Below are 15,801 nucleotides of genomic sequence, written 5' to 3'. Positions count from 1 at the left end.
TAACAATGCATAAAAAAAATTATTTCAAGAGAAACATTATTGCAATATAGATTTATTATTTATTTTGCTGCCTTTTGATGTAAAATACATCTAAAAATTGTGTCCCAGTGTGGCTTGGGTTAATACTTTTAGGCAATTTATGAGAGCTTTTGTTTACTTTTCCCTCTGTAAGCTTCTATGGTGTCTTATGCTTTTAAAAGGTGGATTATCAGTTTTGCCTCAACAGTCATTAAAGGAAAATCATTCTTTGCAATAGCAACTAAGTTGAAAAAGTGCTAAATAACCTTAATGGGAATACAATAATGCGGGCTACCCCAGTTTGCACATATGCAAATAGAGTTTGTGCTATATCTGAATATTAGTTTGTGATTGATTAGCAGGGGTTCTTTTGTTCTGGGGACAGGGAAATCAGTGAAAAAAATAAACATAAAACAATATACTCATTTGATAAAATAAAGCTGCAGTTTTCATTGCAAAATTATTTTTATATATGAAGGTTTATACTTATGTAGTTTACAATTTGTGTTTAATATCCCTTTAAGGAATAGAAAGGTTACAAGGACAGAGAGCAATACAGTCATGTGAGTACAGAGAGGCCAGTGTTGTAAGAGGTGGAGAATTTAGATAGATTGCAGTGTTACGCCAGTGTAAGAAAACAGCAGATATTTGCTTGCAGATATCTGTATAATATAAATGTGCACAAAAATGTATTTACACAGCAAACAAAATATAAAATACTAAACAAATATGTAAATGTATTAGGGACTCAAAAGGAAGGCAGAATATATTTATTGAAAATCCTGACAATGTTATGTCACTTTAAATATTCAAATTATATTTATGCCTAAATTAGTGTATTTTCCATTTAATCTAAGCTAAAATAGAATAATACAGAAGTTGGAGGGTTCTCTGAATATGTAATCGATCTTGCAGTTTTTCCAAAGGCTCTCTGGACATTTTTGTCTCTTTAAAGGGTGGGGACATGATGTGATATGACAGGGTGGGAGGTGATAGCTGGCAGAAGAATGGGCGCTGGGAGGGGAAAGAAAGCAAATAAAATGTGAATGTAGATTTGGACAGCATGGATAGTGAGTAAACAGGCTGCCATATTCAGATAGTTCTGATATTTTTCTGCAGGACACATGACTGAGATGGCTGTTCGCAGTGTCCTTGTTACTGGATCAAACAGAGGAATTGGCCTGGAGCTGATTAAGAAGTTCATAAACAGATCACAGCCTCCTGAATACATATTTGCAACATGTAGAGATCCCAAGGGCCCCAGAGGAGAGGTAACATTTGACATTTGTAGCTATTTGTATTGTGTCACCATCCGACATTCTGCTATGCTGGGTTACCAGTTCCTTTGCACATGTAAGTGTGTGTGTATATATATATATATATATATATATATATATATATATATATATATATATATATATATATATATATATATATAGGAAAGTGTTATTGAGGGGGGAAAAAAACTTTCTTAAAAGAGCAATAATAAAATGCACTAATGTGGAAGAGCATATTATTATTTCACTATTTTGCTGAGAATTATAGGGTTGAGCCAATCCTTTCGAAAAAAACGTATGAAATGATTTATCTACATAAATTCCCATATTAATGGCGATTTTCTGTAGAAAATCATTAGTTATGCTTAGCTAAAGATCAACCCCTATGTGTTTAACCACTTAAAACCTAGTTAAATTCAGTTTCAGAGCAGGAGTGCAGTGCATATCCATAGTTAAAGGGACACTGAACCCATTTTTTTTTCTTTTGTGATTCAGATAGAGCATGCAATTTTAAGCAACTTTCTAATTCACTACTATTATCAGTTTCTTCGTTCTCTTGCTATCTTTATTTGAAAAAGAAGACAGCTAAGCTATTTTTTGGTTCAGTACCCTGGACAGCACTTGTTATTGGTCGGTTAAATTAATCCACCAATCAGCAAGAACAACCCAGGTTGTTTATAAAAAAATGAGCCGGCATCCAAACTTACATTCTTGCTTTTCAAATAAAGATACCAAGAGAATGAAGAAAATTTGATAATAGGAGTAAATTAGAAAGTTGCTTAACATTGCATGCTCTATCTGAAGCACGAATGAAGAAATTTGGGTTCAGTGTCCCTTTAAACACAGATGGTGAAGAGCAGTGATGCACATGTGGTTTGATTCAGAGGGCATGTTCAGCTTTAAACCAGTAGTGCAATGCGGACTTGAAGTTGAATTTAACTTTGTGTTTAACTCTGAAGGCGTTACAAACCTAATTCTCTGCAAGCAGTGTTTAAAGGGACAGTATACACTTATTTTCATATAACTGCATGTAATAGACACTACTATAAAGAATAAGATGCACAGATACTGATATAAAAATGTTAAAACACTTACTTAGAACCTCTTAGTTTAGCTCTGTTGAAAAGGTAGCTGGAAAGCCCACTGCAAGTGGGAAATAAGACACTCCCCCCTCCCCCTTCTTTTGCATATGAAAAGACCCTTTACACAAACAGGAGCAAGCTGGAGAAGGTAGCTGACGGTATTCACTTAAAACTTTGGGGCTTGGTTAGGAGTCTGAAAATCAGAGCAATGTTATTTAAAAATAAGCAAAACTATACATTTAAAAAAACACTTTATGGGCTATATAAATAGATCATCTACAAAACATTTATGCAAAGAAAAAATGAGTGTATAATGTCCCTTTAAGAGCACTTTATTATTGTCCTTTATGCCCATTTAAGCAGTTTATAGTTTTAACCTCTAGCATTATTATTATTTATTTGTATAGTGCCACAAAATGCAGTAGCTCTGGCATTACAAACAGTATGTTTAGTTTAAAGGAACATTAAACCCAAAAAAATTATTTCATGATTCAGACAGAGAATTAAATTTTAAACAACATGCCAATTTACTTATATTATCTAATTTGCTTCATTCTTTAGATATCCTTTGATAAAGAAATAGCAATGCACATGGGTGACCCAATCCCACAAAGCATCTATGTGCAGCAACCAATCAGAGGCTACTGAGCCTATCTAGATATGCTTTTCAGGAAATAATATCAAGAGAATGGAGCAATTTAGACAATAGAAGTACATTAGAAAGTTGTTTAAAATGGTATTCTCTATCTGAATCATGAAAGAAAAAAATTGGGTTTAATGCCCCTTTAAGAATGAAAGTTTGTTTCTAAAATGTGTAAGGAAAGTAACAGGTCTTGAAATCAGACATGTTTGTCTAATTCCGGTTTTGTTCTGTGGAGAATGTGAATAGGCTCCACACAAGAATGTGTGAGGTATTCATAATCTAAGTCTTTCCATACTTGGATTGAGATTTGTATATTTTCAAAAAACTATCTACAGGTAGCAAAAGAAAAAATAATAATAAAAAAAATGTTATCAATATTTTTAAATTGTATGCTTTACATTATGAATAAAAAGTTGTTTGTTAATAAAATGTATTATCAAATATATGTTGAACCTTTTTCATTTAAGGGCCAGTTAGTGAAATTTAGAAATCCAACTAAAAGAAAAATATATAACGCATTCAGTGTTCCCTCGAAGAACACATTTTGTGAGTGGCCCAGCACTGAAACAGTTAAAGTGAATGTAAATTTTGATGCTAAAGTGCCCGGTTTTTAAAACTTTGATTAAAAACAGGGGCACTTTAATTCATCAAAATTTACATTTCACTCCTGTTGTGACAAAAAAACTTACCTTTTAAACTTCACAGCAGCTGCTGCTTCCTCCGGTCTCACAAGCCATTTCTGATGTCAGAAATGATTGATAGGTCATCCTCCAATCACAGATTCCCCCCCGGGGGATTCAGTGTCTGATTCACTGCTGTGATTGGAGGAAGCCAGATACCTCATTTTAGACCCAGGAAGAGGCTTTGAAACGGGTGGAGGAAGCTGGAGCTGCTGTGAAGATTAAAAAGTAAGTTTATTTTCACAACAGGAGTGAAATGTAAATTTTGATGAATTAAAGTGCCCCTGTTTTTAATCAAAGTTTTAAAAACCGGGCACTTTAGCATCAAAATTTACATTCACTTTAAGGGAATTATAGCTTGCTGTCTGCATTGTGTAGTGCAAGGTGCAGTTTCCTAATTAACTGTTTCACTGCTGGGCTGCTCACAAAATGTTGCCTTAGAGCTCTTCTGGCCTCCTGAACTGGCCAGGTTTTCAGGATTACCTTGGGTGAGAGCAAGTAAAATAACTGTTTACTAATCTGCTGATTTTTTTTTTTTTTTTTTTTTATACCTGTGCTCCAGTTCAGAAATCTTTAAAGGCAACACTGACCACACTCCTAAGCCTTTGCATGAGCAATATGTAATTGTTTTGGCTTCCTCAATAGCAAGTATCAATCTAATAAATAAATGCATTAAAGGGACATTCTCACATTCGTGCACTTTATTTTATTATAACCAACATTTTTATCCACATGTAATATCAAAAGTGCTTCTGGCAAAAGCTATCTCTCTTTAAATTGTATATTTTACTGTGTTTGTCTTTATGCCGAAGCAGATTGCATATGGTGTACGTGTACATTGATAACATTTTCTAGAAGCATTATTTTTTAAGATTAGACTACCCATTTACTTACTGTATCTGTGATATACTAGAGACAGTTGCTGGATTCCTTCACATTATCTGCCTCTTATATCTCTATCATTAGTACATATATAGTGCTAGAAGACTAAGATTACAACTAGAGGAACAAAGTAAGTACTGAAAACTCACATCTTGGCTCAGACACCTATAGGTTTTCTCCTATAGACATGGAGGACAGCATAAAATGAACTTGAAGGCTGCATTGGACCTTGGTTTAAACAAACCTAATGCAGATGATGCAACAATTTAAGTATTAATGCATTATTCCAAGGACACCTGAGAAAAATAAACTAAATGTGTTTCTATCTATAGTGAGTGTGTTGATTAAATAAAAATTGCAGACAATCTTTAAATGTACATCTGAGGTTAAAAAAAAAAATCTACGTTCATAGAACTATCTTTTGTCAGCACAAGTAGACTAAAATGTACTATACCCTGGGTGACCACAATCCTATTGGGCAAGATACTATAGCTTTTGCTTGTTCCCAGCTAAGCACATCTGTTGCATATTTTGTCACAAAAGTTGTGACTCATATTCTCCCCCCCACCCTGTTTTGGCTAGAGGAACCAGTGACCTCTCATTTGAAAGAGCATACTCCCCCTTTTCAAATGATTAGTCACTTGTTCCTCTAGGATGCAGATGATCACCTTTTTAAAATGGCAATCACCTGGTCTATGAGAGATTTGGTGACATCTGGTGGTGGAGGAGGGGAGCTACTACAGAGCCATAGAAATTGCAACTATATATCTACTAGGTGCCTTTTACAATGCTCTGAGCTTTAAAATTAAATGGACCCTAGCACACCAAAATAAGCAGAAATGGTCATGTGACCCTCTTGTTTCAAAAAAGGTATCAAAGGTCCAAGTGGCAATCTGTTGATCACTGTGGCAATAGTGATCTCCTAAAACAACCATAAGCATATACTGTAGAGCAGTGGTGTAAAAGTACAGGCCCTGGGGCAATATGTGGCCCTAAAGATAGTTTAATCTGTCCCTCCCTTGTTTATTAGGAAATTATTTGAGCCCCATCATTTTTTTAGGGTTCTAAGAGGTGTAACAAGTTAATGTTCTGTACAGGTACTCACTAGATAAATATAAAGACAAGCAGGCATTCTCCAGTGTAGACTCCCATGATTTACTGGTTGGATAAATTACACTTTTTACAGTTCCAAAATGATCACTTTACTTGGCACTCACAAGATAAATATACACTGTGTATGCCTATTCTGGGCTACAACTCCCACATACACTACTATTTGGGTAAATGTCTCTTCCAGTTCCTAGTATATCCATTTCCAGAGAAGTCACTCTGTTCAAGTGGCCCCCATTAGAGAAGCAAACTTGGCCATTGGCCCCCAGATACAATGAGCTGGATACCCCTGCTGTAGAGTAACATCAGGGAGTGAGGTATCCATTATGCTGCCCACCACAATAGACAATCGTGAGACCCCTGATTTGAAAGTAGCTATCCTCATTCTTTAGTGGTCCTGTGCCTATCCAGCTGCTAGCTAATTGTCATAATGACAAATACCTTTTATCACTGGTTCTATTTTGGGGGTCCTGGTGTTTAAGAGTCTTATTACCCACTTTCCATAGAAATATATAATACAAACTCACATTTGAAAGAGTGAGGTTCTACATTTCAAAGAAGTCCTTATACATTTGAAGTGATCATTTTATTAATAATTATAACCTGGAAGTAACTTATAGCGTTGTTTTTATCAATCCATATTTCTCAGAACTAATAAAAATCAAAATAAATATGAGAACTTGGTGAATATAAAAATAAGTTATTCTTTGAAATTTTAAATAGGTTGACTTTGGGTCGAATTTTGTTGTTGTAAAATAGGGACTGGTGGTCATTTCAACTCTGTATATGTATATACATACATAATAATATACCATAAAAAGAAAGGACTAATGCAGATTTATAACAAAAGCCAAAGTGTGACACAGGCTGCACCAAAAATATATACTTTATTTACAGCTTTATATACTCAGTGGAATCTCTGCTAATACAGAGTGTGGTTGTGTAGCTGATACATAGACAGAGGAAACACATGTCAAAATAAATAAAGATATATCTAAACAGACGTCTGTTGAATTATTTAACACCATATAGTAAACTTTAACTTAAAAAAAAAACGAAATGTCTAAAAACTTTAGGGAACAAGCTTGAAATTTTTTTTTTTATAAAAAATGCACACACTATGCAATCGCAAATTATGTTATAAACTGGAGCACTTAAGTGCCTAGGCACGCTCCTTATATTATCCTAAAATTAGACAGCTAAATATAATGAAAGTTAGTAGGTGTGGGGAGCACTTAGTGCAAATGCACGCTCCAATCCAGCATGGAAAGAATAATTAAACATTTCCTGTTTATCACAGATTAAGGTTTACCAAAATCTTCAGTCTCTGGGCAAATCAATCAAACGGTGCCTCTTTCCTTAGTTTAGGACAAAACCGGGACCTCCTTTTCCCTCCAGATTTGGTTTATATCACTAGTACTGTGTCTTTGTTATTGCAAGTGTAATCCTCTGCTGCAGTGATTTTACCTTCTCCTGCCTCTGCTTTTGAGTATTAGAACAACTAATACAAGTGATATAAACCAAATCTGGTTGCGATTGCATAGTGTGTGTATTTTTAAAAAAATATTTTTTAAGCTTGTTCCCTATAGCATTTTTTTTTCTAGGTCTGGAACAGACTAAAGAGTGTTTATCAACCCTTGCACCCACTGAACTAAGTTACAGTCTAGCCACCTGTGACAAATTGGTTAAGGGGGGAAGGGTCTGTTAACACTTTCTGTGCCAAACAAGTGACTGGTGCAGGGTTGGTTAACCCTGGTCATCACATTGTCCCTTTTTAACTGCTACACGTTTGGCAAATAATTATTTATTTTGAAATCCTATGACTCTACCTGTAAAGTTGCTAAATAAAGGATCAATGTTAAAGCAGAGACAGGTAATATAATATTTTAAATTGAGTTTTTCAAAATTAACTATAAACCTCATGGTAAGTGTGTGTGTGTGTATATATATATATATATATATATATATATATATATATATATATATATACTGTATATATATATATATTTTTTTTTTTTCTATATCTCGTGGTAAAGGGACACAATACATTTCATGTACCTCGCTTTAATCATGGGTGCTGCCATTTTTAGAACCTATATTACATTTGCAGGTATTTGAGGGAGAGTTGCTGCACATGTGCAAAAAAAGTCAGCACTGGAATGTAGTTTAAAAATGGCAGCACCTGGGAGGGAGGCAGGGAATAACCTCAACACTATGCTGATAAAATGTATTTAGTTTAATGTCCCTTTAAAGTAAAAGGCTCCACAGAACAGCATAAAACCAGTTCTGTTAGTCTTTCTTATGACTTAATAGGTTTTAGAGCACTGATGAATTTGGCGACATTAAAGTAAAAATTTAAACTAAAATTGATTGGATAGAGCAGGAAATTTTTTTTTTATTATTTTTTTTTTAATCAAAGTTTTTTTATTTAAGGTATTTAGTATTACAACAAACTTGTCATGTCAGAAAAACCATTTCAACATTACATAATCAATCCTTTATACAGAACGACTAATAAATAGTATTTAGGTAATCCTTAGGATCACCTGCCTAGATACAAAGATGACACTCCATACAATTATCCACAAATTGGTTGGCTAATCTTGTGTATAATGATCATAATAAGTGTAGAGCATTACAACAGTCATTCTTACTGTGAGTATGGCATTCTCATTTGATACCTAACGCCTAGATTTAGATTAACACAGCTTTTTTTCCTACCGCTGCTCCCAAACAACGCTGGTATTTAGAGTTGTCTGAAGGGCTGCGTTAGGCTCCAAAAAGGGTGCGTTGAGCCAAATTTACCGCCAATTCAACCCTCAATACCAGCGTTGCTTACGGTAGCGGTAAGCTGGAAAAACGTGCTCGTGCACGATATCCCCATAGGAAACAATGGGGCAGTTTGGGCTTAAAAAAAAATCTAACACCTGCAAAAAAGCAGCGCTAAGATCCCAACGCAGCCCCATTGTTTCCTATGGGGAAATACTTTCTAAGTCTGCACCTAACATGTACCCTGAGTCTAAACACCCCTAACGTTACACTTATTAACCTCTAATCTGCCGCCCCCGCCATCGCTGACCCCTGCATTACACAATTAACCCCTAATCTGCCGCTCCGGACACCGCCGCCACCTACATTATCCCTATGAACCCCTAATCTGCTGCCCCCAACATCGCCAACACCTATATTATATTTATTACCCCCTAATCTGCCCCCCAACGTCGCCACCACCTAACTACACTTATTACAGTTATTAAGCCCTAAACCGCTGCACTCCCGCCTCGCAAACCCTATATTAAATAGTATTAACGCCTAATCTGCCCCCCAACATCGCCGCCACCTAACTTCAAGTATTAACCCCTAATCTGCCGACCGGACCTCGCCGCTACTCTAATAAATGTATTAACCCCTAAAGCTAAGTCTAACCCTAACACCACCCTAAATTAAATATAATTTTAATCTAACAAAATAAATTAAATCTTATTAACTAAAGTATTCCTATTTAAAACTAAATACTTACCTGTAAAATAAACCCTAAACTAGCTACAATATAACGAATAATTATATTGTATCTATTTTAGGATTTATATTTATTTTACAGGCAACTTTGTATTTATTTTAACTAGGTACAATAGCTATTAAATAGTTAATAACTATTTAATAGCTACCTAGTTAAAATAATTACAAAATTACCTGTAAAATAAATCCTAACCTAAGTTACAATTACACCTAACACTACACTATCAATAAATTAATGAAATAAATTACCTACAATTAAATAAACTAAACTAAATTACAAAAAAACCCACTAAATTACAGAAAATAAAAAAATATTACAAGAATTTTAAACTAATTACACCTACTCTAAGCCCCCTAATAAAATAAAAAAAGTCCCCCAAAATAATAAAATTCCCTACCCTATACTAAAATACAAAAGTAATCAGCTCTTTTATCAGCCCTTAAAAGGGCTTTTTGCAGGGCATGCCCCAAAGTAATCGGCTCTTTTGCCTGTAAAAAAATCCAATTTTTCCCTACCTTAATTCCGATTGGCTGATAGAATCCTATCAGCCAATCGGAATTCGAGGGACGCCATCTTGGATGACGTCATTTAAAGGAACCTTTAAAGGCGTCAGTTGAAGAGGATGGATCCGTGTGGGCTGGAAGAAGATGGCTCCGCTCCGCTCCGGATGGATGAAGATAGAAGATATAATAAATATTATGTAGGTGTCGGCGATGTTAGGGGCAGCAGATTAGGGGTTCATAGGGATAATGTAGGTGGCGACGATGTGCGGTCGGCAGATTAGGGGTTAAAAATATTTATTATAGTGGCGGCGATGTGGGGGGACCTCGGTTTAGGGGTATATAGGTAGTTTATGGGTGTTAGTGTACTTTAGACCACTGTAGTTAAGAGCTTTATAAACCGGCGTTAGCCCATGAAGCTCTTAACTACAGCCTTTCCATGGGCGGTAGGAGTCTTGTCGGTAGAGGGTGTAACGCTCATTTCAGCCAAGACTCTAAATACCAGCGTTAGGAAGATCCCATTGAAAAGATAGGATACACAATTGGCGTAAGGGGATCTGCGGTATGGAAAAGTCGCGGCTTGAAAGTGAGCGTTAGACCCTTTCCTGCCTGACTCTAAATACCAGTGGGTGGCCAAAAGCAGCATTAGGACCCCTTAACGCTGCTTTTGACAGCTAACGCAGAACTCTAAATCTAGGCGTTAAGTTTTTTTATTATACTTATTGAGATATCTGTGGTACCTCTTTTTCAATGTATACTACCTGATAGAGTGAAACTTTCATCTGGCAAATTTTAGAATAGTAACAATTAGTATAGGAAGTACAATTCTATGGAAACACATAGCGGATTAATACCGCTGAATAATTCACCAAACCATGTGAATATAGGAATACATACTTCTGATTATAAGAACCTTCTAAATGTCGCTTAATGGAATGAATATAGGGTAGAAGGCCTTAGCTACTGATAATGCTGATATTGGTATTGAAAAATATTATTCTCATAATATACAAGTGTAATATACAATGGTAAAAGGAAAATGAGAATATTGGAAAGGAGGAGTAGTATACATAAATGTTTAACCCACAGAGTGTTAGCTATATTTGTCTTGCTGATAATGGCAGAGAAGGTGGGTATTGTAAATGGAAGAGAATATAACCTGGATTAAAAAGAATCGGGCGTCTCTCGAGTTATATGGGTTAGCTACTACACCTAGTAATTGACATGCCACAATTCATTTACATAATGCCTAATTGAACCATGGCTAAGAGAACCAAATATTATATAAAGTTAAACATCATTGACCACATACTTCACAATATTGAATCAAAAAAGGGATCAGACAATATGCAGTTTTAAAAACAAGACAACCTAGTTTATTCAGTTATGAGCTAGCTGAGCCTCAGCGTGGGAAAAGGCATGATATGTGAGAGTTAAAACTAAGTATATGAATACTATAGTGCATATTGTGTCTGTATAGGCCTTCTAGAGATCTATAAGCCAATAATACAGTGCTTTAAAGAGAATATATACATACTGGTCTCATAAGTAGGTTATACCTCAGCTATGTGATGCAAAGTAATTTGTTGGTTTCAATAACCTTGCCAAGAGGAAAGAGTCTTAGTGTGCGCTTTGACAAATCTCTAAACTATATGAACTATGATATAAATTGGTAGAATCACAGAACGCTAACAAAATATTAAAAGCAACCTGTTGGTCCCCACTAGGTCGGGAAACCCATACAAACTTAATAACAACATGAATGTATCAGACACAATAAACGTATATAACTTGTCTTAATCTCTTAATGTGAGCAAAAGGTTTCTCTTGAATACGTAGATACAGTATGTTCATTATAGTGCAGTCCTGCATGATATTACTAACGTTAAACCACACTTAGCCGATTCCAGAGCGATGCATAACTGTTAAAATCTGGTGTGTATGGAAGTCCTTCCTGATCTGCAACAAGGCAAACTCATCCAGCCAGATAATCATACCTCTCCATAAGACCGAAGATCGTCCCCATCTTAGCACTGTCCATACAAATCCTCCATGCGAATGTGGACAACATACAAAATCCAGCGCCCAGTCGCGGAAGCAGGCCGAACACCCACAACCAGGAGCCGCACACAGAAAGACACCCACGGGCCCTACGCTGGAAGTCTCTCTCGAAGCTGAGGTATGCAGATTAGCCCGGGCTGGAACTTCCATAATGATATCAACCATTTTTTGACTTGCACAGGTTGCGACAAAGCGTGTGGTCTCAAGAAGAGGTGCCGTGATCAGACTTGTAACCAGAAGGTTCAATGGTAGCGTATCAGCCCCCTGATGATTGGGATTGACAGCTCCAACTCCCGTTCGGCCATCTTTGACGAAGGCCATGAGGTCTTGAAATCCCTTCTCTGCCTTAGATTCAAGATCTGCTAATAGAATGTGTAGCGTTGCGTAGTATTCCTCCATTATCATTCAGCAAATAAATGTTCCTATTTTACCTGGGGAACCAGGGGGGGGGGTGATAAGAGATGTTTTAGGATAACCTCCTTCTGTTATCCCTGACAGCCTGTTTTTAGGGCTCTAATCAGAGCAAGCTTCATACAGCTATCTCAGGTCGGCAAGCTGAGAGTTCATACAAATTATATGCTTATCCTTCAATGTTTCAGGCTGTCTGGAGTAGGAATAAATGATCTTTAGCTAGTTTTTTTATTCGGAGCCTCTAGATCTGCGACCTATCATGGCCACTTCTTGGACACGCCCCCAAAGCAGGACATTTTTAATCAACTTTCCAATTTAGTTTTCTTGATATAATTTGTTAAACAATAATCCTAGATGAGCTCAAGAGTGTGCATGTGTCTAGCCATCTGTCAGCAGTGTTTGCAACAATGCTTATAGTAATGTTCTACATAGTTGCAAACACTGCTGTAATAGATTCTAGACAAAACAACATTGGCCTACCTAGGTTTACTCTTTAACAAAGGATACCAAGAAAACAAAACATTACGTACCCTAGCTGAATCATGAAAGTTACATTTTGACTTTCCTTTCCCTTTACGCAACCAATATGGCTAAATTTATACTATTTATATATTTTTTTGCATGTTTTTGAGTGGGTGGAGCTATGCAAAACACAAATGGGCGTGGCTCTGCAAAGTGTCACTGGAATTACATTTTTCAAATGATGGCAACTATGTATCTCATCGCTTTATTTGCCCACATATAAACTCCTGTGTGCTCTCTGCTTGAATGGTGTGTCTAGGCAAGCATAAAAAGCTAAATACACCACTTTTCTACTTCAGATGCAAGACTAAATTTAATTAATATTCTGGAACTAACATGGTTGTACAAAAGAGAAATGGGATGTCTGAATTGTGCAAAAGGGATGAAAGTGAATCATTATTATTTTATTTTTTTCTGTTTGTTTTTCTTGTACTTTGATACTACAATCCCCTCAACAAAAAACTGTTTATTGATGTGTACAAAAGAGACTAACATCTGTATATGTGTAAATGCAATTAACGTTATGATGATCAAATAGCATACACAAAAGAGTTGTTACCTTCATTTTGTCAAATTATAAGTTTTAATATTTTTTTATTTTTAGGAACTGAATAATTTGGCTTCCAAACACTCCAATGTGGTGCTGCTTCAACTTGGTATGTTGTGACCTAGATTAAAGAGTCTGTATAAAAAACATATAAACCTACCATATTTATATATGTCACATGATATAATTTCATGTACCTGTAATGCATTTATCACTTTTTTGGGACCATTAAATACTGAATTGCATAATAGAAATACCATGTAATAGCACTTACTCTGAATTTCAAATGAGCAGTAGATTTGCCTTCTTACATATTTCAGATACTTACTTACATTTTCCACACATCCTGTATCATGTGATATCCATCAGCCAATCAAACACATATGCATATATACTGTGATCTCTTGCACATGCTCAGTAGGAGCTTGAGCCTCAGTGTGTGTGTATATAAATAGATTTTGAGAAAGGAAGCAAATTGGGAAGTTTTTGTCTCAGGCCTCCAACAGGCCAGATTTTCAGGATTACCTTGAATGAGCAGGTAAAATAACCATGTTTACTAATCAACTTGATTATTTCACCTGTGCTCCAGTTCCAGTTCCTCACAATGTGGCCTGTTTGGGAGGCCTGGCGACAGGTTTAAAAACTAGTTGTCTATGTGAGTCATGAAAGTTTAATTTTGACTTCAGTGTCCCTGTGTAAAGTACCTCTAGGTAATATAATCTGTTGAGGTTAGTACATCGCTTTATCGTGTGTGTATATATATATATATATATATATATATATATATATATATATATATATATACACACACACACACACACACACACGCACAGTTCAAGAAGAGAAATGGCACACAATAGTGACATTTTTAAAGACTGGGAATTCAGCACTCTTTTAGAGAGAAAAACAGAACACTTGTATTTGGATATAATATCATAAAGTGACTTTATTATGCACAACACTGTCCAGAGTCCTGGGCAGATCCACATAGAAAAATGTGTAATAAGTTAAACACCATAACATACCATAGCAATATAAAAAAAAAAGTATAAAATGTGTGACTAAACAAAATTATAAAGTGAAAAGTAAATAGAAAAAGGGACCGGCCCCTATGACTATCCAAGCTGATAAAAAAGGCATCATACATATGTAGCATACAGGTCAAATGCAATGTGTAGTGAATGGAGAAGATGTTCTCAGGTGAAGTTCAGACCAAAATTGGTTTTAGTGAGAACTGAAACCACCTAAAAAGAGGACAAACTAATCCTGTTCACAGGACTTGGCATCCGTTACAAAAATATGAGCATACATGTGTATATATATATATATATATATATATATATATATATATACATACATACATACATACATGTAGTTATGTGTGTGTGTGTGGAAAAGGGATGCACTCGCCAGGATTTTAAAGTTACCATTTAATGTAAGGTTTTCGGGGTGTTACCCCCTTCGTCAGACAGATTGTTATTTTGTATTGTCTGACGAAGGGGGTAACACCCCGAAATCCTGGCGAGTGCATCCCTTTTCTTCACTACTATATATACATTGGAAGCACCCTTCCAATGTATAAAGTACCAAAGTATGTATGGCACTAAAATTGCCACTGAATAAACCATAAAAAGGTTAAAATATTAACCCCACATATAGGTACTATTTAGTACCTTTATAAAGTTTCTGTTTATAGGTAGTGGCCACAAATAGTGGCCTTAATATTTGCAACTGAATAAACCAAACAAAGTTCCTTTTTAAATACTGAGATTTGTCAATCATAGCTACTCATATCTAGGAATTGTCTTGAGCAGGGGTGGAACTTCCATTAGTGCAGCAGGTGCTGGTGGGGGGCATAGTAACCCAGTATATACATAGGAACATACAATCCTAATGCAGGGGTCTTTTATTAATGCAGGTAATGGGTTCTTTTTTTATCTACTCAAAATCATTATACAGAGCAGCATGTATATTACTATTGCTTACACTGAGTTACCTTTGGAGTAGCTCAAAAAGAAACTGAGTAGGCCTGCTACTGGTCTTGTGCACCAAGGCAATGGAAGTAATGATTACTTTTTGCTTTAGTGCACTTGATTTTTTTTTTTTTTAATATATATATCTGATTATCTACTGTATTCACAGATCAATAATATTGCCATGTGAGTACATGACAGGGAGCACATTTTGGAAGAGAAAACCTGAGTGTGCTGTAGGATGCAGTGTTCACGTCATGTAGGACTTTATCTAGTTACAGGTCTTTATTTTGTATGGCTATTAAGACCTCACAACCAGGAACTTTTGATAAAACAAATTGAGCCCCTCTTCCCCAGTGCACTATTTACCCAGCAATTGACTCCATTATGAAGTCAGAGGTGAAATTATAACCTGGTTCTTTAGGTCTCTGGAGAGGAAGAGGGTGTTCTCCTTTTTGTTAAAGGGACATAATACTCATATGCTAAATCACTTGAAACTGATGCAGTATAACTGTAAAAAGCTGACAGGAACATATCACCTGAGCATCTCTATGTAAAAAAGGAAGATATTTTAC

General features: G+C 35.8%; 1 protein-coding gene across 1 annotated transcript in view; it reads left to right on the top strand.

The window, feature by feature from the left end:
* The first annotated feature begins 1,028 nt into the window (after nucleotides 1-1,028).
* Nucleotides 1,029-15,801, top strand: part of LOC128646065 (C-factor) — a 58,432-nt gene continuing 43,659 nt past the window's right edge. Inside the window, exons 1-2 of the mRNA XM_053699493.1 lie at nucleotides 1,029-1,289; nucleotides 13,311-13,362. Of these exons, the coding sequence (XP_053555468.1) occupies nucleotides 1,143-1,289; nucleotides 13,311-13,362 (199 nt within the window). The 5' untranslated portion in view covers nucleotides 1,029-1,142. The remainder of the gene's footprint in view (nucleotides 1,290-13,310; nucleotides 13,363-15,801) is intronic.

The sequence above is a fragment of the Bombina bombina genome, chromosome 1, assembly GCF_027579735.1.
Source record: "Bombina bombina isolate aBomBom1 chromosome 1, aBomBom1.pri, whole genome shotgun sequence".
Lineage (NCBI taxonomy): Eukaryota > Metazoa > Chordata > Amphibia > Anura > Bombinatoridae > Bombina > Bombina bombina.
The sequence above is the reverse complement of the archived record's forward strand: the minus strand, read 5'-3'. Positions and strand labels throughout refer to the sequence as shown.